At 41.6% G+C, this 25,173-nt stretch overlaps 1 protein-coding gene across 6 annotated transcripts in view; it reads right to left on the bottom strand.

The window, feature by feature from the left end:
* The window catches only part of INPP4B (inositol polyphosphate-4-phosphatase type II B), a 512,352-nt gene that overhangs the window by 136,600 nt on the left and 350,579 nt on the right, over positions 1-25,173 (bottom strand). For all 6 annotated transcript variants that reach the window (XM_083173210.1, XM_083173202.1, XM_083173215.1 and 3 more), the window contains 2 exons: positions 24,593-24,665; positions 6,874-7,021 (listed from right to left, as the gene is read on the bottom strand). In XM_083173210.1, the coding sequence (XP_083029336.1) occupies positions 6,874-7,021; positions 24,593-24,665 (221 nt within the window). The remainder of the gene's footprint in view (positions 1-6,873; positions 7,022-24,592; positions 24,666-25,173) is intronic.

Below are 25,173 nucleotides of genomic sequence, written 5' to 3'. Positions count from 1 at the left end.
CCCTAAGGGACAATCCCCCATCTGCTGCCCCACCCCAAGCTGCTCCCCAACCTTCCACCTCGGCTGACCCTCCTGTGGCGACTAGGGGAAGACGCCGAAAGCCAGCTGACCCAAAGGCCCCTGTCCCCAAGGCCCCATCTAAAAGGGGCAAAAAAGGGCCCAAATGAGACCTGGGTCACTTCCTCTGTGGTTGGAGGCCAAAGGTTTAAATTGCACTGGACATCCGCCTACTGAGTTGCCCATCGATCCATTTGCGTGCCATGGGCATGAAAGTTCGTATTTTCACCTCTACAAATGCAGGTTTTTTTTTTTGGTGGTGTGTATCTTGCTTAGTAGTCACCCTGGTTGTTGCATTACGTATTCTGGTGTCCCCATTTCTTTCACCATTGCATTTGCAGGGTAACACATGTTTGGAGATATGCAACCTCTTGTTCTGGCTGTTTTATTATTTGTGTGTCTATTTTATTTGTTTTTTTTTTGATTTCTCACATTAAAGTGTCAAGCTGTGATGCTGAACAGCAAATAAATTTATTTTACAAATTAAATCTAAATTGTGGTATGTGTCATTTCTTGTGTGAAACAAATACTAGATTTATGTGTACTTACTGACCAGGGTATTTTTGAACATTTGTTGAAGTGTGGTGGAAGTTTCCCATGTGTAACCCTCTCCATGGCCATTCCCATGTTCCTATCCAACTTTTCCCTGCTAATTAGTTTGTGTCAGCACATGTGCAGAGCAACTTAATAGGTGAGAAAGCAGTTTGTGTGCAGGTGAGGTAGCTCCTACAGTAGTAGGTAAAAGCAGGTCCAGAACAATGCTTTCCTCATGGAGTGGGTGAGGCAGACAAACAAGGGTGAAAAGGTACATTTGTGTAGGAATTCATATGTGTCCTCCCTAAAAAAAGATGTGTGAATGGGCCAAACATGATAAATTAGCTTGTGAACAAACATGCATAACTTTTAAAATATATATGATTTGACAGTGTCATAAGCAGATGTAGGAATCCTTTGTTAGAGAGATGAGAGTGCAATAATGTGATTGGTGGCATCTTACATCCAGAGTGTAGTGAAATCCAAATCATAGCAGATGAGATAGTGGTACAGGTCATAATTTGGGGTACTATACAAAGATTGTGTTGAAAATAGTGGTCATGTGCTTCAAACATTGCAGAAACATCGTTTGTAGGTGTTAGATGTGGTTTATGTTATTGTATCCTAAATACAAAACCTATGTTAGTATTAGAGTGAACACGTTGACACATGTCGACTTGTGTAGATTGAGTGTGCTACTGCGTAAAGTCTATGAAAGCAGGTAGTGAATGTGTCTGTTTATCAAATACCTACCTTAGCGTATAAAAAGATTCTTACCTTAAACTAAACAAACCTTTAAATGTGGAGAAGTATAGAAACATAAGCTTCCAATGTGTTTGCGTGCTGCATGTGTGGCTTGCAGGCAGTGAAATCATGGTTTGGAGTTAATAGACTGCAGCATTGCTTATTACATTCAGGTGTATGTGTTTAAGTACTAATCAGCGTTAATTAGCCAACTCAGGCGCACGCTGGCAAGCGGTATCTGTAGGAGTGGTTTTAGCTGGCGGTTGGCGGCCGCCTGTTTGGTGTCCGAAACGAACGGTGCCTTAGTCGATCGTGCGGTAGTAGCACCGCTCATTTCTGGTGCACGCCCCCGTGTACGCCCATATTTACGCCCATTTTCCCTCATTATTTCGGCCGCTCCCATCAACACGCCCCTATGCCACCCCATTACCCGTACGCTCGCGTACAGGTTTTTTCGCACGTTGAGACAACGGCCGCAAGCGTTGTGGTGTGTTCGCGCCGGCGCATTAGCGTATTTGCACATGCGCAGATCGTGAAAAACCCCGGGACGTACGCGTACGGCCCGGACGCTCCAAGCAGAATAAGGCCCAAGATGCAGTGCCGCATCTCACAGTGCAAATCAGCATTTTAGTAAAAAGGGCAAATATATTTTAGCTGCCATACCGCTTACTGTAGGTAACTAAGCAAGAGGGCAGTTTTGTTCATCACCTTAACCTAAATTTCTAGAGACCTTTCTGAAATATCTATGAAATATTTGTGCTCATTAAAGATAAAAGTAACTATGTCCAAATGTGTCTGTGTTTAGAGAAAATGACAAAACTAAACTGTAATATTCAGCAGTAATACATTATCTGCTCCAGAGCACAAGAAGCAATTAAGATCAAGTGATTCATTTGTTACCTTCAGGGAAAATCAACCTTTTAAAGCGCTTGAAATGTGGAGCATAGAGAAACTCTACAGAAAGCTGAAAATCATTTTTCTTCAACATTTTATGAAAGAAGAAAAAAAAAACATTTAGCTTAGTCTAAACATGAATTATATTAGCACCAGAGGCTTGGACTGCAGCATGTCAAATTTGTCTAGAATCTAGATGGAGGCTGTAAGATTCACTATGTATAGCCTTTTAACAATAATAACAACATGCTAATGAATACATTGAGGTGTATGGCCCTTGCTGAAGATTCTCAGCCAGATATGACATGATTCTAGCCACATGCACTCTAGGTTTTACAGCTGTACATTGAATCTGTGCATATGTGTAACATAACAGGCGTTTAACACAATGGCAGGTATTCAATGACAGTCCTCTGTGCAGCGAATCCTGTTTAGGGTTCCGGAGGGCTGGAGCATTTGCTGCCAGCCCTCCCTCTCACCCTATTCAATGCCTCAGGGGCTTGCTGCCCCTGACAGCCATTTTAAACCCCCGCAGTGAATGCCGCAGGGAGCTGGGGGGCGGTGGCAGGCAGGGAGATGTAAGCCTCCCTGCCTGCCCCAGAATGTGTGGGGGAGAAGGAGGGCTCCTGGGGACACAGCAGGCAGCACCCCCACCCCCCGGAGAGCTGGAAGGGGACGCGGTGGAGGGAGCCGCTGCGCTGGTCCCGCCCTGTTTTCACTAAAGATAGCACTTTTCTCCATTTCGTACTGTAAATAATAGGCCCACATGCAGGGAAGGCAGGTGCTGAAATGTAGAGTAGAGTCTTTCACCACCATGGAAATAATAATAAAAAGACAATCCTACTGACCCCCATAATGCACCTCTTGTAAAATGGGGGGGGGGGGGGGGGGCATTTTTCTTTGTAGGTTTATAAGAGCCCTATCATTAACGAGAAGTCGAACAACACTTTATAATACTGTAAAGTTGGTATCACACTAGGCAGGTTGTTCAAGGACAGGGTATTTAACTAATAAGGGTATAAAGAGAGGTTAAAAAAATGGCACATGGGTGACTAAATAAACATTTCTAAATAGATTACATTTACAATTATGTCTACTGAACTTGCCATATCATAGACCACACAGACGGAAAAATGTGTCGCACTGCAAGAGAAGTAAAAGGTGGGTGTGGGATTAGAAACATCATTGCAGAGTAACTGGAGAGGGCAAACCAATTATTTTATGCCGTGTAGAGTATTGGATGTAATATTATCTTTTTTTACCGATTCAAGTTTCCTTTCTGAAACATAACTGTATGCCATCAAAAGTAATACCGTTATTTTTATTAATTTAGTCACAACTGGATGATAAGGAAAAATATTTTCATCTTGTAACTACAACAGAACACGAAGAAGTGCTGATTACTTGACATTTCCTACCAGTATGCAGTAAATAAATAAGGAGATAGCACTAAGCTCCTATACATTAAAATAAATGAGCATGGCCACAACAATTTCAGCCCTCTCTTGCACATCTAATTGGATTGAATTAAAAGTTGGCTTTGCAGGCATTTTAACCCCTTCCCGACATTGGACGTACATTTACGTCATGGTCGGGAAGTACTTCCCGACACATGGCATAAATGTACGTCATGCCATTAAACTGTCACCGCGTCTATAGACGCGGTGACAGTTTGGAGATGTCTGCTGTCCCTGACAGCAGACATCCCCCCTCGCCGCCCGGGGGGGGCAGGAATGCCCCCCCCGGTCGGCGATCGCTGTGATTGGCTGTTCAAATGTGAACAGCCAATCACAGCTATTTCTGTGTTACCGGCGGCTATGCCGCTCGGTAACACAGAAAACGGTGGTGATCGGTGCTGTTAAGTACAGCACCGATCACCACCGATCCGCGGTCACCCCCTCCCTCCCACCCGGCAGCACTATATCTTACCCGGGACCCGGCAGCCGTGTGGTGATCGGTGCTGTTATGCGCCGCAGCGCTGCCTCCCCCCTCCCTCCCTCCCTCCCTCCCCCCGCCAGCAGCAGCAGCAGCACTAGGCACTAGGGACATAGTAAAAATGAAAAAAAAGTAAAATGAAATGATTATATATATATATATATATATATATATATATATATATATGTGTGTGTGTATGTGTGTATATACACACACACACACACACATATATATATATATATATATATATATGTGTGTGTGTATATACACACACACACACATATATATATATATATATATGTGTGTGTATATACACATATATATATATATATATATATATATATATATATATATATGTGTGTATATACATATATATATATATATATATGTGTGTATATATATATATATATACAGATAGATATTCCCGACCGAAGACGTATATATACGTCATGGTCGGGAGGTACTTCCCGACCGAAGACGTATATATACGTCATGGTTTTAAACTGTCACCGCGTCCATAGACGCGGTGACAGTTTGGAGATGTCTGCTGTCCCTGAGCCCCGGTCGGCGATCGCTGCGATTGGCTGTTCAAATGTGAACAGCCAATTGCAGCGTTTTCTGTGTTACCGGCGGCTAAGCCGCTCGGTAACACAGTGATCGGTGGTGATCGGTGCTGTTAAGAACAGCACCGATCACCACCGATCGCCAGCCCCCCCCCCCTCCCACCCGGCAGCCCCCCTCACTCCCACCCACCCGGCTGCCGCAGCGCCAGCACCCCTCCCACCCCCCCGCCAGCCGCAGCGCCAGCCCCCCTCCCAAAGCTGGTGACCAAAATGGGGTCACTTGTGGGGGGGTTCCACTGTATTGGTGCTTCGGGGGTCTTGCTAATGCGACATAGCACCCACCATTCATTCCACCACCAAAAATCACTCCTTCCCTTCTGAGTCCTGCCATGCACCCAACTGGTATTTTTTGGTCACATGTGAGGCATTGCCGTACTCGGGAGAAATTGGGGCACAGATTTTGGGGTGCTTTGTATCCTTCATTCCTTGTGAAAATGAAAAATTTTGAGCCAGATCTGCATTTTTGTGTAAAAAAATGTAATTTTTTACAGAAAAATGCAGTTCTGGCTCAAAATTTTTCATTTTCACAAGGAATGAAGGATACAAAGCACCCCAAAATCTGTGCCCCAATTTCTCCCGAGTACGGCAATGCCTCACATGTGACCAAAAAATACCAGTTGGGTGCATGGCAGGACTCAGAAGGGAAGGAGTGATTTTTGGATTTTGCAGCACAGATTTTGGTGGAATGAATGGTGGGTGCTATGTTGCACCAATACAGTGGAACCCCCCCACAAGTCACCCCATTTTGCAAACTACACCCTTCAGGGAATTCATCAAGGGGTATAGTGTACATTTCAAACCCCCAGGGGTTTCACCAATTTTGATACAACTGAGCTGTGAAAATGAAAATTTTTTTTTTTTTATTTTCACTGCCCAGTTGTACCACAATTGGTGAAACCCCTGGGGGTTTGAAATGTACACTATACCCCTAGATGAATTCCCTGAAGGGTGTAGTTTGCAAAATGGGGTCACTTGTGGGGGGGTTCCTAACTTTTAGCATCTTATGGTGCCTAGAAACCTACATGGTGCCTAAAAAATAATCTCATAAAAAGGAGGCTCCAAAATCAAGTAGGTGCTCCTTCTATTATGAAGCCTGTGGTTTGGTCACCGTGCACACTAGGGCCACATATAGGATATTTATGAAAACAAAAGAATTGGGGGAATCAATTTTTAGTCACATTTCTCTAGTAAAATCTACTGTATTCGTTAGAAAAATGTATTAAAATTGAAACTCTGCAAAAAAAATGAAATTTTGAAATTTCACCTACACTTTGTTTTAATTCCTGTGAAACACCTAAAGGGTTAACAAACTTCCAAAATGCTGTTTTGAATACTGTGAGGGGTGCAGTTTTTGAAATGGCATCATTTATGGGGGTGTCTCACATACAAGTCCCTCAAAGTCACATCAGAACTGAACTGGTCCCTAAAAAAATCAGTGTTTGAAATTTTCTTGAAAATTTGAGAATTTGCTATTCATATTTTACGCCTCCTAGTGTCCAAAAAAATTAAAAGGAAGTTGAAATAATGATGGCAACATAAAGTAGACATATGGTCTATGTTAGTTATTAACTATTTTGAGTGGTATGATTATTTGTCTCACAAGCAGAAAATTTAACATTTTGCAAATCGCTAAATTTTCCATTTTTTCACGACATTTTGGTATTTTTCACAAAAAAACACAGACTGTATCGACCCAAATTTACCACTAATTTGAAGTACAATGTGTCACGAAAAAACAATCTCAAAATCACTGGGATAAGTAAAAGCAAAAAAAAGTTATCCCCACTTAAGTGAGACATGTCAGATTTGAAAAAAATGGCTCTGTCAGGAACGCAAAAACTGGCTGCGTCAGGAAGGGGTTAAAGTAGTGCTTGCCAACAGAAACAGTGTTGCCTAGGGAATGAAGCACTCTGTAATACATTTCAGTGCTATGTGCTATGATAGTAGACTGGGGAAGGATTAACAGATTTTGCCTTATGGTCAATGATAGCAATGCAATTTATAAATGAAAACATTTTGGTAGTTAATCATTTGCGCTGATTTAAATAACATGACACTGTTCACTTGTTGTTGTTTTTTTCTTTACCTTCTGGTGTCTTCTTTTAAGTAGAGAGTAAGCAGTTGCTTTGGGATATGGAAAGACATGATGCTCTCTGACATCTGCTCCCGTACACAGATCCACTTGTTGTCAGATGCAGGAAATCTGTAGAACTTGTAGATGGGATTCTTCAACACTGTTTGGTGTAAAAGAGAGTACAGACTTAAGTCCTGTTTCTCATAATGGAGTAAGACTAAACTACATTCAAGTGTGGCAAGTACAGTAACTAGTGGCGGAGAGAGTAATAGAGTTATCTCTGGCATGCCGCACCCCATGCATTACTTATACAGTACATAGGTATATACAAAAGGAAAGAGAGCTGTCACAGCTATGTAGGGATGGCCATCGATCATCGATGATTATAAATCATCAATGGTTTATGGCCGATGTCAAATAGTTTTGACATCAATGGGGGAGAACCAGATGGTTTCCCTCCATCGATGTCAAGCTTAACTGAATAGTTTCATTTTTCATTAAGGGGCCGGGACACAGAGCATAGCTCCACCCCCAACACCCATGAAACCCCACCCCCGTATTTTGATTGTCCCACATTCCAATCTTTCAAAGCAAATGGATGACCATCGATATGTAAAAACATCGATGGTTATCCATTGCATACTTATACACCATTGATTGCCAGTTGCACTTTTGCCATTTGTTAAGGTTTTAAAATAAAATAGTTTGAAATAATAACAATTTTTTTAATGATATTTGCGACTTTTTTATTTGTGAAATTTAAATGTTGTTCGAAACATTTAAAATGTATAATAACCTGGTTTTTATTCTTCAGACCTGTTATTGAAATTAAAACGTCCTCTGATGAATATTAGTGCCTGGTAGGAATTGCTATTTTTACTTATAAACATTTATGGATTATCAAATTAGTTGCAGTCATTTTTCGTCTGAAAGACAACAAAAAACAGGCATGTATCGCGAGTTTAACCCATTGGTCAATGTTGGGCTGTCCAATTATAGCACATTTTTTCAGGTCAAAATTTTTTCAAGGGATAACACATGATATCCTGGAACAGTTTCAGGACCCATGTGTTATCACAGCAAAACGGGTGTCCCAGTCTGGTTATTGAGGAATATGCTTTGAATGCCTTAGGCTGAGGGAGTGGCGCTATGTATAACACTCACGTGATGCGGAGGAAGGGGTCGGGGCATGGAGGTCCGGCATCAGGCTGCTGGTTGCCAGCTGATGGAAAGGGGCATGCACGCTCCATTCCATCAGAGCCCTCCACCACCCTCTGCAGCTCCCCAGCAGACCCCCCTCCCCAATCTGCTGCCCAATGCTCCCCCTGATCCCTGCCCATCTCCCTGAAGCAGAGATGGGCAAAGAAAGCTCTCCCCGCCACCGTGTTGACAGGCATGCACGTGCGTGTGAGACGATCGCGTGTCCCCATCAGATGGCGATTCCCTTAACTGGCTGAGAGGCGCACATCTGTATAGTGTGTGTGTGTGTGTGTGTGTGTGTGTGCAGATGTGTGGACATTGTGAGGTGCCCTAGGGTGTATGCTCACTCGTTGACTGTGTGTATGACTCCACCGAGCGCTATACACACAGTCACAGGGTTCTGGGCTATTATATAAGAGATAATAACATTTATAGGTACTCTTTACCTAGCACGGCGCCCACGATGTCCATCGCGGTCATCGGGTGTAAAAAATCGCGGGCATCGCATGCACTACAGTAACGGGTGCGACGCGACCGACGCGATGCCCGCGATTTCCCATAGGGATCAATGTTAAATTTTTCAATGGACGCGATTTTTCAGTTCAATGCCTCAATGCCCGCGATTTAGCCATAGGAAACAATGTTAAATGGGCCACAGAGCCCAAATAGGCACCCTGAGCAGTGAAATGTCCCCCACAATTGTTAACGACACCCCACGATCCACGCGAACACGAAGCGTGGCGAGCGCAGCGAGCCCGCGAGGGGCGGCGGTACGCGTCCTCCGACCTTTTCATACCCCCACTATCCACGTCGGCGTCGGAGTTGAGAATAGAATAGTGTGGCGAGCGCAGCGAGCCACCGAGCCCGAAGCGTGGCGAGGGGACGCGGATACCTTCACAGGTAAACGCGGCCCTTCGCGGGCTTCACAGGTATCCGCGTCCCCTCGCGGGGCTCGCTGCGCTCGCCACGCTTCGGGCTCGGTGGCTCGCCACACTATTCTATTCTTAACTCCACGCCGACGTGGATAGTGGGGGTATGAAAAGGTCGGAGGGCGCGTACCGCCGCCCCTCGCGGGCGCGCTGCGCTCGCCACGCTTCGGGTTCGCGTGGATCGTGGGGTGTCGTTAACAATTGTGGGGGACATTTCACTGCTCAGGGTGCCTATTTGGGCTCTGTGGCCCATTTAACATTGTTTCCTATGGCAAAATCGCGGGCATTGAGGCATTGAACTGAAAAATCGCGTCCATTGAAAAATTTAACATTGATCCCTAAGGGGAAATCGCGGGCATCGCGTCGGTCGCGTCGCACCCGTTACTTTAGTGCATGCGATGCCCGCGATGCCCGCGATGGGCGCCGTGCTAGGTAAAGAGTACCCATTTATAAAATGTTATCAGACATCTACAATGAAATTATCACTGTATTCATTTACTGACATTTCTCTGTTTTGTTTTAAGTGTATTTATTGATGTCTATGAGAACTTACAGGTTTCTGCACAATATCACTAGTAGAAGTGGAGAATGACATACTGTATAGAAAGAAAGAAGTAATAATGCCACTGCATAGGTCATTGGTACGACCTCACCTAGAGTACTGTGTTCAGTTCTGCAGCCCATATCTCCAGAAGGATATAAATACCTTAGAGACTGTACAAAGAAGGGCAACTAAAATGGTGCATGGCCTACATCACAAAACGTACCAGGAAAGACTAAAAGATCTTAATATGTATACTTTAGAGCAGAGAAGGGAAAGGGGGGACATGATAGAAACTTTCAAATATATCAAGGGTTTTAACAAGGTACAGGTGGGAGACATTCTTCACAGGAAGAGGAGCAACAGAACACGAGGACATGCACTGAAACTAGAGGGAGGAAGATTCAGGGGAAATTTGAGGAAGAATTTTTTCACAGAAAGAGTAGTAGATAAGTGGAATAGCCTACCATCAGAGGTGGTAGAGGCAAATACAGTAGTACAATTTAAACATGCTTGGGATAAGCATATTGATATCCTTACAAAAAAATAAGGATCAAATATGGTTTGAGGTAACATGTTTAAAAAAGGGGAAGACTAGATGGGCCAAGTGGTTCTTATCTGCCGTCAAATTCTATGTTTCTATGTTACAGTTCCAAACCATTGTAGAATTAATTGTAAAGGGTGTGTGAAAATATTGTGCTGCAAGAGATAATATCCCCAAATAATAATTACTCTCCTGCCTTTGCTACATACATATGACATATTTAGTCCAAAATTTTATAATAAAGAAAGATATAAACCCTGCTTGTAATAATTATGCTGGATTTATAGCAAACTATAATAAATGCCATGATTACAGGGTGTTTATGCCAGATTTGTGGGCTCAACGTCCTTCACATAAAACCCTTAGTACCCATTAAAAGAAACTTCCATTAAGATTTACACAAATTTCTAAACTCCTCATAATCTGCCTGATTTATGACACCTGCATTCCCTTCAACAACCAATTATAGTAAGGAGGCCCAGGATATAAATAGTTACAGCTTATTTCTATATTTAAACATACAAAGGAGGATAATCTGAATGAAAAATTTCTACAGTATATTGACAGGTTTAACTTTTCAAAGACAGGGGAAACTATCTAGTACAGGAATGTCCAAATTATGGTACTCCAGCTGTTGTGAAACTTCAAATCCCATCATGCTTTCACACAGTTTTGCTATTAGGGAATGCTAAAACTATGGCAAAGCATGCTGGGATGTGTAGTTTAACAACAGCTGGAGGGTCACACTTTGGACATGGGTGATCTAGCATAGCCATTTTATGAAGCAGATGCATATAACATTAAGTAAGACCATGCGTACTAAATAACGTTTTGATAATAATTTGTATGGCCACTTTGTTATAGACATGGGTGGATTGGCCAAAGGCCTTGACGTTTTCCCAAAAGGCTAATTGTCTTATTGGAATGTTTTTTGTTTCTTTTTTGGTTTTATATGGTTTTTTTTTTTAAATCAATTATTTATCTAGTTTTTGCCCAAACAACAAGAGGCTGATCCTTAATCAAACTGAAGGGTTTGGATGTACAGTATAACTTTTCAAATAATACGTATGTAATATTGGAGGTAATTTTACAGTGGTTCTCCCCAGGGTTTACAATAACTGTGTGTTGCATATAGAGGCTAGATGTAGGACACATCTGTACATAGTATAAGGAATTAATCTGCAACAAAGATAGTGAAAGTGGGCTTACAACCTTGGGTTTGTAATATGTTATCTAATATTTTATCTAAGCGTCATTACTATAAATCTGAATCCTTTCCTACCCTTCCTGCTTAATCCAGGACTAATGCACCTACTTGTTTTATAGAAAAATGGCCTTCATCAGAGATGTCCACTCTTTTGAACAACATTTAGTTCATATTCTTTTTTTTCCTTCTCTATTAATCCTGCCATTTCCAACTCATTTTATACAAAATATGTGGGAAGTGTGGGCAACCGAGAGGAAATGGTACAAAAGACTCAAAATTGAAATCAATAGGTGGGCAGTGCTAAAGTCAAAATATATAACTGTGATATGAAAACTGATCTGTGACACAATGAAATAGAAAAGAGTGGATAGGTCTATAGCAGGCATTTCTAAACTATGGCCCTCCAGCTGTTGTGAAACTACAAGTACCATCATGCCTTGCCACAGTTTTGCTATTAGGGAATGAGAAAAATATGGCAAGGCATGCTGGGATGTGTAGTTTCACAACAGCTGGAGGGCCATAGTGTGGACATGCCTGGTCTATGGTGTCTAGGTCAGCAGCGAATAGGTCAACATTGCCAACATGTCATGCGTAAAGTTGACATTGACAAAATGTTGACTTACAAAAGGTCAAAATTGCCAAAATGTCAACACAAGCAAAAGGTCAACACTTGCAAAGGTCATGATTTTTTCACTTTTAACTTCTTTTGGAATTCCTCATACTTTAACATCCATGTGGTCTTTGATTGGGAATGGCCAAGTGCCGGAAGTATGGCAAGCCAGCGAGCCATGCAAGAGTCCATGTCAACTGGTGTCCTTATTCACAATAAAGTTGACCTACTGCAGGATAATCTTTTGCTTGTGTTGATATTTTAAGGGGGGTTTTTGTTTGTGAAGGGCAAACAGAAAGACAAATGTGCCTTTTTGGGCGCACTCTTTTATATAATCATTGTATGAAAAGATTATTTACTTAAAACATCACTTTTATTTAGACTCTACACATAAGAAATTAAAAGGCAGTTATAGCTATTTCATTGTACAGTCAATTCATATTATACCTCTGTTATTGACAAATGAATAAAAAGTTTTTTTCTTGTAGACTGTGGAGTTATTGTTTAGACTTCGCACTTATTTGTACTGTCTACAGTTTTTCGACAGACATGGTCATCATATACCTTGTATTGGCTGGCTTTGTCTATCACAATAAACAGTCTATAGGTTGCACATGTTAGTATGTATGCATAACATTATATTTTTTATAAAGAGTTTTTTACATTTTATTTAAAATATTCTCGCAGTGAATTCAATAGAAGCCAGCGTGAAAAATGCACCCACAACCGGTGGCTCCTGTATATCTGCTGTTTGGTCACCTTGCCTATGTTACCAGCCGACTATTTGCCAGGAGTCTCCTCACTGGTTACTGGGCCGGCCCCTAGTTGGCACCGTGGGATTCTGGTCACGGTTGAGGCATATGGGTAACCTTACGGCATTGGTGACAAATGAGAGTATCAGGTGGGTTGTATACGGGAGCTAGGGTAAATATCACTTCTGCTTTCCAAACCAGCCCAATGTGTCCCCTGGTGCTTTTCAGTATTGCAGGGATAGCATCAAGGGCTGGGTGGATGAGAGAGTGATAGAAAGGTGCATGCCAGTAGCAGAGTGTCAGATCACCTATCAACCGGACTTCTGCTTTCAGGGATCTGTCAAGACATTGAATCCCTGATGAGAGAGTCCTATGTTGTCAGGTGTATGGCTGACGAAGTGGTGTTTAATTTATTACAGATTTAAGATAGAAAAGTGCCCAGTATCTGACCAGAAGCGGTTAAATTATTAATAAGTGTTCAGTATGGCAGAGGAGTAATTATCTGGCACCCTTTGTGTGAAGAGTTCCCTGTCCCACGAGGGTGTTGTGTTTCTTGGGTACCTTATTGCCCCACGTTGTTGTGAGCATGAGTGTATATTCTAGGACCACTGTGCCATATTGTTCTAAGACAAAATTGCATCAATTGGGCTAAACACACCTCCACTCTAGTATATTTCAAAACAACAATTATTTCTCAGATCTCATCTCTGTTAAATTGGATGGTGTGTACAAAGTAATTCGAAAATTCCAGCAAATATTGCTATAATTACATTGATCCCAACCTAATTTGTACTGTAATGAGGCATACACTTCTGTTTTTGTGGAACAAAAAGGTTTTTAGTTGGTTACAAGATAAGACAGATATATACAAGGGTATCCTAATGTTTGTTGTAAACCATTATTGATCTGTTCTCTCAAATCTATTGTGTATATTTTTCACCACTGATCACAGTATATTGTATGATTTTGTCCACTCAGTTTTACTATGCTCCTCTCACAGGGTAACGTCACCAATCTCACAACCAGGTCGGCAGCACAATACTGTGAATTTGTTAACACAGTTTCTAGTGGATACGGCGGCTAATCGTAATTTCGTGAGTGCTGCAATTACTTATCACAGGTTCGAATAGCCGTGACACATCCACTTGATTTTTCTAGCCCAATTCTACCAACACCGAGACCTTACTGCTGGTTGAATACAATTGAATTAAATCTGGCACAGACACTCTGCTCATAGAGGGCCTTATTTTGGTTCATTCTTTCTGACAAAATCCTTCTTAGATGGGCAAAACCATGTGCACTGCAGGTGGGGCAGATGTAACATGTGCAGAGAGAATTAGATTTGGGTGGGGTTTTACTTCAAAGTGAGATCTATATTGCAGTGTAAAAATAAAGCAGTCAGTATTTTCCCTGCACAGAAACAAAATTACTCATCCAAATCTAATTCTCTCTGCACATGTTACATCTGCCCCCCCCCCTGCAGTGCACATGGTTTTGTCCATCTAAGAAGGATTTTGTCAGAAAGAATGAACCAAAATAAGGCCCAGAGTTTGGACCATAGCTCACACTGATACCTGTTATTACTGGCACATTTTCACTCCAGCATAGGAGTTTTACTACTGGTTGACCCAAATTGAATTATATCTCCCACAGACACTCAGGTCTCCAAATTATAACCATAGGTCACACTGATACCTTGGTCTTACTGACATATTAGTGCTCCAGCACGGAAGCTTGTCTGCTGGTTGAATCAATTAGCAAATCTGACATACACACTCTGTTCAAGGCTGGCAGCAAATCACAGATATTTACATGCGGGGAAACTACATACTTTTAATGATATAAGCGAGACAAAACATACACATAACAATAAACATAGAGAAGGAGTGAATCTCCTTCAATACACCCGGGTGAATTAATTGGGCAGCACTAACCGCCGGCCCGCTCAGCGCGAGCTGCGGCAGTAAAGCGAGTGGTGATGTGAACGGGGGAAGGAGTAAATCCCCTTCAGTGCGCCCGAATGAGACAAGTATTGGTATATACAGGGAAAGGGGGTGAACCTCCTTCAGTGCACCCGGATGAATGGATTGTTAACTGGGCAGCACAGCCCGCTCGCCGGCTCGATGTGAGCTGCGGCGGTTGTTACCTTCCCGGAACTTGGGTGTCTCAGACCTGACTCAGTGATCAACCGTTACTAGAATCCCACGGTACCAACTAGGGGCCGGCCCAGTAACCAGTGAGGAGACGCCTGGCAAATAGTCGGCTGGTAACATAGGCAAGGTGACCAAACAGCAGATATACAGGAGCCACCGGTTGTGGGTGCATTTTTCACGCTGGCTTCTGTTGACTTCACTGCGAGAATATTTTAAATAAAATGTAAAAAACTCTTTATAAAAAATATAATGTTATGCATACATACTAACATGTGCAACCTATAGACTGTTTATTGTGATAGACAAAGCCAGCCAATACAAGGTATATGATGACCATGTCTTTTGAAAAACTGTAGACAGTACAAATAAGTGCGAAGTCTAAACAATAACTCCACAGTCTACAAGAAAAAAACTTTTTATTCATTTGTCAATAACAGAGGTATAATATGAATTGACTGTACAATGAAATAGCTATGACTGCCTCTTAATTTCTTATGTGTAGAGTCTAAATAAAAGTGATGTTTTAAGTAAATAATCTTTTCATACAATGATTATATAAAAGAGTGCGCCCAAAAAGGCACATTTGTCTTTCTGTTTGCCCTTCGCAAACAAAACCCCCCCTTATTCAGTCACAATACTGAATGTGTTGGGCGCACCACCAATCTATGACTATAAAAATGGTTGAGAAGTAGTCCAATATATTGGTTAATAGATGAATTTTTTGTGAGATGCTCTGAATTAATGTTTTGAGTCTGTGCGGATTCAAAAACCCTTCTGTGTTGATATTTTGTCAATGCCGACCTTTTGCATATTATCCTTTTGGTGTTGACCTATTGACTGTTTAACTATAGACCAGTGATGACTGACCTTAGCACTCCAGCCGTTTTTGAACTACACATCCCAGCATGCCCTGCATCAGTTTTAGATTGGCCAAATAGCAGGGATGTGTAGTTCCACAACAACTGGAGTGCCAAGGTTAGCTATAACTGCTATACACCTTTCCATCCACACCCAAAAGAGACAGATGACTTGTGGTTGGACCGTGTATAGCAGGGGTGTCCAAATGTCTTAGTTAGTGATGTAATTTTAATTAACTCTGACATACAAATAAATGTGGTTATATAATTAGGTAATACTAAATGCTCTCCCATTCCTTGCCCAGTCTCTGCCTGATCAGCTTCCATCGTGCTGCACAAGATTGCAGTAAACAGAGGAAAGCCTGGGGCAGTTATGTCACAACAGAAGAATACAACTAATGTGCTACGTCACATGATTCTAAATGAGCCCACACAGTTACAAGTGTACAGTATGCTTTGTGCATGGTGATTTTGAATTTTATAGAACCTCAGTTCTACTTGAGATCACTTCAGAAATGAATCCTCTAATGTTCAAAATATAAAGTAATTTCAAGACCAGTTTACAAATGAGGTTTTAGTCTCACTTTTCTTTTAGAAATTAGTTCAAGAGCAGGTTTGGGATTTCCTGCTTGCTAAAACTTGGCATTCAGTTTTCAAACAATATTTGTCATCAGATTGTTTATTATTGTATCATATAAATCATCTGTGTAGATTTTAATATTGCACATCTAATCCACTTAATCTTGAAATATTTGCAGTTCTGTGTAAATATGCATAAACTAGAATTAATCACTAACAATTCATGGCTCTGAAATCAAACTAATATATTGTGCAAGTGCATGACTTAAAATACTGTAAAGAGGATGTGTTTGGAAAACTATCTAGCAGAAAGACAGAAGAAACTAAACTCAAATCAATAAAAGACCATGTTCTAAGCAATGTGCTCTCAAACAATAAATCACCAATGTTACAAAATAACAGAAGAAATGTGGTGAAAGGCGACGATCATCTGCATTAGCAGCAAATAAAAATAGGAGCAATTTTCTCCAGGGACAGAACATGTTGCAATGCAAAAGGTGTGAATAGGTTTATTGTTTCCAATGCAAGGAAAATACAGGCTCCTTTTTGTGTCAATTTTAACTATTGTTTTATTGTTCAATTTTGGATGTCCATTTCAAAATCTAAAATAAAATCACTCAAAAATCGAATACAATTAAATAATACTAGAAAAAAACTTCCATATGTATTCCTATTTGACAAAACAAATCGCATGCAAGATGATGCTCTGTATTCCTCCGATTCTGGTTTGTGTACATCTCCGATGGTGGGGAAACTCATGCCCCTTTCCCACTGCAGCTCTTAAACGGTAAATTGCCGTTTTTTCCCCACAATTTAATCGTTTAAGGCTGCAGTGGGAAAGCACCAGAGTTGAAATACCGGTTAAAGTTAACCGGTATTTCAACCCGTTTAAAAAGCAGAGTCCTACACGTTTAAATACGTTTTTTAAGGCAGTGGGAATGCCTCTTAAACGGTATTTAAAAATCCCACACTACTTCCCCCTCCCCTGGTACCTTTCCTGGACTCCCCCTCCCTCCCCTGGTACTTGCCCTGCACCCACCCCTTCCCCTGGCACTTACCTGCATGGGGATCCGCATGTGTAATGAGCGCCGTGCATATAAATGAGCCACTCATTACATATGCGCATATGTAATGAGGACCATGCATATAAACAAGCCGCTCATTACATAGGCGCATATGTAATGAGCGGCTCATTTATATGCACAGTGCTCATTACACATGCGGATCCCCCACGCAGGTAAGTGCCAGGGGAGGGGGGTGGGTGCAGGGCAGGTACCAGGGGAGGGGGGGTGGGGGTTATGAAAAAGACAGGCACTCTTTTTACTGAGAAAATTAAACGGTTCATTGCAATGTGAATACTACTTAAACGGTATTTAAAACAGTAATCTAGTGCAATGTGAATGATAATACTGTTTTAAATACCGTTTAAAAATACCGGTACTTTAAATGGCTCTGTAGTGGGAAAGCAGCATTACTGGTTTCATACATCTGCCCATGCACAGAACTCATACTTTGCATGTGCACAACAGGTCCTGCGTCGTTCCACACGGTGCCCCATAAGCACCAGCTGGTCGCTGTTTGGGGGCAGCATGTTTATGAATCAGGGTATCCAAATTTGTCTAGGAAAAGCAGATGTTTTGCCAATATTCAACTATGAACTGGATTCGGTTTTATATTCGATTTTTACGTAAATGGCAAAATTTAACAAAAATCTATAGTAAATACACACACACACACACACACACACACACACACAAATCAACCAAAACAAAAACCAGGGTTGGCTGGTTTAAACTTCTTTAAAAAAAAAGTCTATTCTAAGGGAATCCAGATTCTTGTTGCTTGTGGTCTTCATCTAAGTAAACTGAACCAATTCAGTAAATCAAAAACACAACAAAGATATAGGGAGGTGAAACAAATAATATAGGTGCTAAATCTGCCTAGCATCAAGCTTCTCCCCGAACATTTCCATAGGACAGGAAAAAAACACAGTTAACACAATCTTAACAAGTACATAACATCAACACATTAAACAGGCAATAAAAAGAGAGACACCACATGGTTTAATCTTTATGCTTTCTTCAATTCAAAACCTTGGCCCTTATTCTGGTTGGTGCGGTATTATCCGCGTGCGTTCGTGCCGCCGATTTTTTGTGTCTGCGCATGTGCAGAGGCGTCTCTGCGCATGTGCGAGCCGGACGCATGGCCACATTCCGCATGAAATGTGTACACTACGAACAAGGGGTGGAGAGGGGTGTGAAGGGCTGTTTGGGCTCATTACCATATGTTTACACCCCGCGTTTCATGGGCGTTCCCATGCAAACGCTGGGCGTACGTATGGTAATGCGGTCGTGATGCACGTGTAGGGGGCGGACATATGACATTGCCGGATGTCAGCTGCCCGCCCAGATCCCTGCTTTTGCACGGAGAAATGCCCGTGTGGTCTGAGGTTGCGGGAGCTGGCGGACCACTCGGCCCTGCATTCGATGTTCTGCGACCATCGAATGATGGGGGAGGTTCCCTGAGATGGAGGAGGTGTATTCGTGAGAAATACACGTGCGGTCCGTTCAGACAGCTTCTTACCGCGTACGGACGGAGTTGGCGATCCGTATGGAAGGCGGGGTTTAGGACGCACAGTGCTGGCCGCATATTTGGATCCGGCCGCACCGATCAGAATAAGGGCCCTTGTGACATATCCAGTGATAATGCTTAAGGTTTTTAGTTTTTTTATGAATTTGTGCATTCCTCTAAAAAGTACTTTGCATGTTTTAATTATGTTTAGTCTAAACTTGGTTTTATTAAAAGATTTTAAATAAATCATATCAAAGCCTAATAACTTTGTATTGAGCAAAAACACAAGGTTGATCAAGGTTTCTAATACATAGCAATGCTTCACAGTATTATTATAATGAACTGGATTATATTTTTTCATTAAAAGGTTAAAATTGTTAAAACAAAAAACCCTAGTTTTTTTCCAACCATCAATAAAACATTAGTAAATATACCTATAAATCTTTCAGTACATTTTTAATCTTCCTTCCCTTACAGAACAACATGATTTTGCCATAATGCTAATTTATACTGTTTTTTTTGATCCAGGAAGTACATATAAATTAAACTATTTGATGAGTGTCCCCCTGTGTGACTCGTGGGACACAGAGTCCGCGGGGGCGGGCAGAGGACAGACCTCTTCATAACAGGCCCCTTTGGGCTAACTTGAGTGTTGGAGTTGATGACCACTGTCTACAAAGACTGTTTTTTTTTTAAATTATAGCAACACTCAGTAGTTGAAAGCGGCAAAAGACTGAGACATAAAGAAATTATTTAACAATGTCACTTTTTTTTCAAGTAGTATCTTTTAAAATCGTTACCTGAAAAAGCACTCCTCATTCATTGAAATTCCTAGTGCAGCAAACCAGACAGAAGTCTTATAATATGATACAGGTAGATAATATTACATATTAATATTTAACCCCAAACAAATGGAATCCCTATCTCCCTGTATTGTGTAACTACTAGGATGCTCTTTGTCTTGTACAGCAGTCACTGGCCCTGTTTATTGTAAGTCAGTTATTTGGGTGCCCTCTTTTCACCCACTAGAACACTTTATGTATAGTATATTTGTCACTAGAACGCATTCTGTATTTTTTAGTGCTCAGTAGTTTGCATTCTGTATTGTATATTAATCAATAGAATAATTTTTAGTAATCATTAGGTGGTATCTGTATTGTATGGTGGTCACTTGGATGCTCTGTGTATTGTATGGTGGTCACTAAGATGAGCACTCTCACCTATATATATATATATATATATAATATATATATATATATATATATATATATATATATATATACACTTAACATCGGCACTCACCTTTCCTAGTTTTGGGGTGCCCTATGGCTTGTGACCACATTGTATATACATACATACAATAGTCTCAATCTATTGTATGGCATTCTCACCATGGTCACAGTATGAGAATACCACATCCTGGGAATGCACATATATTTATGTATATCAGTACCTGCCACAGAAGTAATTAACAACACTGAGCCACCCGATGAGCAAACTATGCAGTGGTCTAAAGCTGGCCATACATCAGAAAGATCGATCTTAAGATTGATTGCGCTCATGATTGTGTATAATTTCCCTTGAAATCCCCGGCAGTCCTTGGTGGTTTTTGGACACACAATATACTCACAATCTGCTGTATGATTGTGTACACAAGATGTGCACACAATCTGCATACAATCCATCATTCAATCAGTCATACAATCCATCTGCTGCATGATTGTATGATTTTGTACACAAAATGTGCACACAATCTGCATACAATCCATCGTACAATCAATTGAGATTGTATGATTGGGTACAATATCTTTCTGATGTATGGCCACCTTTAATTTAATAAACTTGGGTTCTTCCTAGCTATTATAACTATGTAAAAAATCTTATAGTACTTTTTCACATTGATTGGAATGGTGGTAGCCTTGGTGAATCAGGTCAACTTACTGACTGACATAAGTAGTACAGGCTGTGCAGGGAGCATCAAAATTCTTCCTATGATGTATCTTCATACTCTGCATTTCAATATCCATTACCACTTTCCTCTGTTTAGTCTCATTTATGAAAAGATGGGGGGTCACGGAGTGACGAGAGAAGGAAGAACAACAAGGCTTTTTGGGGCACACTTTGACTAATGATAATGAAAAAATTTATTAAAACATAGCTTTTATTGAATAAGGTATGCTAAAAATGGGGTACGTATCGACAATTAATAAATCAACGGTCACAATTTAGTCGGCGAAATGGTCAAACATAGGGATAAGGCTCCACAGTTCATCGGTTAAGGGTGTCAAGAATAAGTAAATCTCAAAAATTAACAATGCTTGTTATAATAACATAACATATCATGACAAATAATTGGTTAGGAGGAGCCGGCAGGTCAAGGACGCTTAGACACTCAACCCCTGCTGGTTGAATATATTATCGTTCCCGGTGATCAAAATATAAGGAATATAAAGATAGAGTGCTACCTCTATCAGACAGAGATGTATCTGCTGTCCCGGTTATTTTACAGCTACTGGTATTCCCAAATGGTCTCCCAAAATGGTACTGACCAGACCATGCACTGCTTAGCTTCTGAGTGCGAGATGGTATTCATGCGGACCAGAGATGTGTGGCCGTATTAAACCGCGGATGAGAGTATCACAGTGTCTCTAGTAGGAAGCTAAGATGTGCTTCTGCTTTTTGTCCAGTAAAGTCCAAATGGACCTGTTGTAGTCACGCAACGATAACCAGGACCCTCCTTCTGCTTTCTGTCATCCACCTTAGGAGCAGAAAGCAGAAGGAGGGTCCTGGTTATCCACCTCTGCACTTCTCAATCACTTATTTTCCGTGACTCTCTCATTTGTCCAAGTACCTCCGAATTCCCCTGCAATGCGTGACTGCAACAGGTCCATTTGGACTTTTATTGTCCTGAAGATGAGCCACAGGCTCGAAACGCCATTGGAAAATACAGATAAAGATTATTTGGGTACTTGTGTATTATAGCGGCGCCCCCGATGTACATCGTACGATGAACGTATCGCATCGCATGCCATGTACCCGATGGCATGCGATGCGACGCGATTTTGACCCCCTATACGATTAAAAATCGTATAAGCACCCTAATGGGTGCTTACAATGTTAAATGCACCCCCATGCCACCCCCCCACTATAAACGTGAACCCGAAGCGTGGCGAGCGCAGCGAGCCCGCGAGGGGCGGCGGTATGCGTCCTACGACCTTTTCATACCCCCACTATCCACGTCGGCGTGGAGTTGAGAATAGATTAGTGCGGCGAGCGCAGCGAGCCACCGAGCCCGAAGCGTGGCGAGCGCAGCGTGCCCCGCGAGGGGACGCGGATACCTTCACAGGTAAACGCATCCCTTCGTGGGCTTCACAGGTATGCGCGTCCCCTCGCGGGGCTCGCTGCGCTCGCCACGCTTCGGGCTCGGTGGCTGCGCTCGCCACACTAATCTATTCTCAACTCCACGCCGACGTGGATAGTGGGGGTATGAAAAGGTCGTAGGACACGTACCGCCGCCCCTCGCGGGCTCGCTGCGCTCGCCATGATTCGGGTTCACGTTTATAGTGGGGGGGTGGCGTAGGGGTGTATTTAACATTGTAAGCACCCATTAGGGTGCTTAACATTGTATAAGCACCCATTAGGGTGCTTATACAATGTTTAATCGCATCGTATGGCATTGTATGCCATGTACAATGGCATACAATTTGAAAATTGTATGCCATCGTACACTAACCAACGAAATCGCGTTGCATCGCATACCATCGCATGCGTTATGGTATGCAATGCGATGGGCACCGCCAAAATACACAAGTACCATTATTTGTTACCTAACAAGAGCCGGGAGTGACGTTCCTTTTTTACCATTGACATGTGTATATATATATATATATATATATATATACACACACACACACAAAACTCCAAAGGCTCAGCACTCTTGGTATACAGCATAAAAGCAGCGGTGCCCCCACAATCCACTTAATACTTTCCATATAGGTGCGGAACTCGACTTAAAAAAAGGGCCTCAAGGACTCCAGCATATAAAGCAAAGTTTCAATGCTATTTAATATAGCATTGCATGATTAAAATACTTTATTAAATAGCATTGAAATGTTGCTTGATACGCCAGAGTCCTAGTGGCCTAGTCGAGTGCTGCACCTATATGGAAAGTATATATATATATATATATATATATATATATATATATATATATATATATATATATATATATATATATATATATATATATATATATATATATATACAAAGAAAAAGTCTCACCCTTAGGTAAGACAAAAGCACTCTCCACTAATTAATGATCAGGAGAAAGAAACTCCAGATAAATCAAAAAGCCAGCTACAACAATTAACAGTATCCTAGCTGTATGCTCCAACGTTTCGGTCACTAACCGTGACCTTTGTCAAGGAGTCTGTCAAATCCAGCAGCAAAAATAAGGTGGTCACCAAGTTCAGAAATCAAGACAGCGGGGAATATCCACAGGATCAGGGCCACCTATATGTGTATATATATATATATATATATATATATATATATATATATATATATATATATATATATATATATATATATATATATACACAAACAAACACATGCATATTTTTGCATCATCAAAGTTGTAAACAGGCTTTTATTAGCTTTTGGGGGTATTCAATCTAGGATTCCGATCCCAGGTCACTTTCATTTCACTCAATGTTCCGGCTGTCAAGTGTCAGAAAGTCCGAGGATTGTCTAAAACGCAACAATTCACGGGAGTTTCTGGCAACACAGACTCGACTCCACGGGGAGGCTGGTTTGTAGCAGGCAAATCCAAGCCAGAATGGCGAGTCCCGGCCTGGATTGAATACCTTAACTGTCGATGATTCCCCTGTCAGAAATATCGTCAGGGATTGAATATCCCCCATACTCTACGCGCATGCCAACAAGAGAGGTGTGAAAATGATTTTGCGGATAATTCTCCTGTACAGCACTGAATAAGACATTTGGGCAATATACAGTACCATAATGGTGATTTTGGACCTCATTGGTTTAGGGGCCTTTTTTCCATAATAAGACATCAATGCTGTAATGGGCAATGCAATATATTTAAAGGGCCCTAGAGTCTTAAGCCCTTAAAAAATTAGTTTAAAAAAATAACTTGTGCTACACAACTATCTACCCAAATCTCTTCACATTCATTCCGATCTATCACTATGTCACGTGACATGTCCACATGCCACTCACAACTCCCTCCATGGCTTTGAAAACCACCAGCAAAGCCATAGCCTGCAGAGGAAGGATGGAAAGCACACGGTGCAAAATGCAATGGAATATTTTCCCCTTATTGATTGTGCTGCAGTATCTCCCTGCAGTGGACAGAGGCGGTCATTAACATAGAAGCTGTCTGCTTCCATTTATTCCTATTCTCTGCTATGAAAAAAAAACAACAAAAACATAAGAATAAGTCAGATCGTAAGCACAGAACGGGCCATGGGTGAAGGCTAGGCCATCTGTTTCCCGCCATTACCCTAATGTATCAGTAGTCAGCTTGGCATTACTCCCAGGATGCTACTATAGAAACTAAAGTCAGAAGTTGTTCCAACAGTTGTCATTTCATGACATGCCAATCTCAGTACTGGAATAATAAGCTAAGAGCGTAGGAGAAGTGTGAAACACACAAGCCTATATTGCTTCAGTCAGTTCTTCTAATACAAAACATAATAAAAGCAAATGACGGAAAACAGACTACGTGTACGACTATATAAATTGTTAAAAGATAATTCCACCTTACCTGCATTAAGCAAAGGTAGATTGTCATTCCCACTGATGGTTTCAAGTGAAGAGCACTCACACACTAAGGCGCACTGCACAGAGAAGAACAGAATGTTAACAGACAATGTGTAATCATTCGGAAAATGTAAAGCAGGTAATGTTACAGAGATAATCAAATTACAGCAAATTATTTGCCAAAACTCATTCGGATGCTATTACCCAGCAGTTAAAACATACTGTAATAGTGTTCCTGTAGTGCAGGGGTAGGGAACCTTTTTTGTGCCAAAGGCAGTTTGTATTGGGAAAAAAACCTTTGGGGGCCATATGTAAAAAGGTCTCTTACAAATTGTCCTGCTGCAGCCGTCCTACGCTCCGGCGCTGCCGCTGAATAGGACTGACTGTCTCTGGCTGCTGTTGATAAAGAGGAATCTTGCGAGAACGTCTCGCAATAATTCCCCTGTACTTGACTCCCGGCAAAGCCGCCGGGCGGGTGGGAGGGCCACTCAGACCGGCTACGGGGGCCGCATACAGCCCCCGGGCCTGAGGTTCCCCACCCCTGCTGTAGTGTAAGTCAGATTTCTAGAGGTAGATTAAAAGGCT

The sequence above is a fragment of the Crinia signifera genome, chromosome 1 (genome assembly GCF_055691185.1).
Source record: "Crinia signifera chromosome 1, ASM5569118v1, whole genome shotgun sequence".
NCBI classification, from domain to species: domain Eukaryota; kingdom Metazoa; phylum Chordata; class Amphibia; order Anura; family Myobatrachidae; genus Crinia; species Crinia signifera.
Note: the sequence above shows the minus strand (reverse complement) of the source record. Positions and strands in the feature narration are given on the sequence as shown.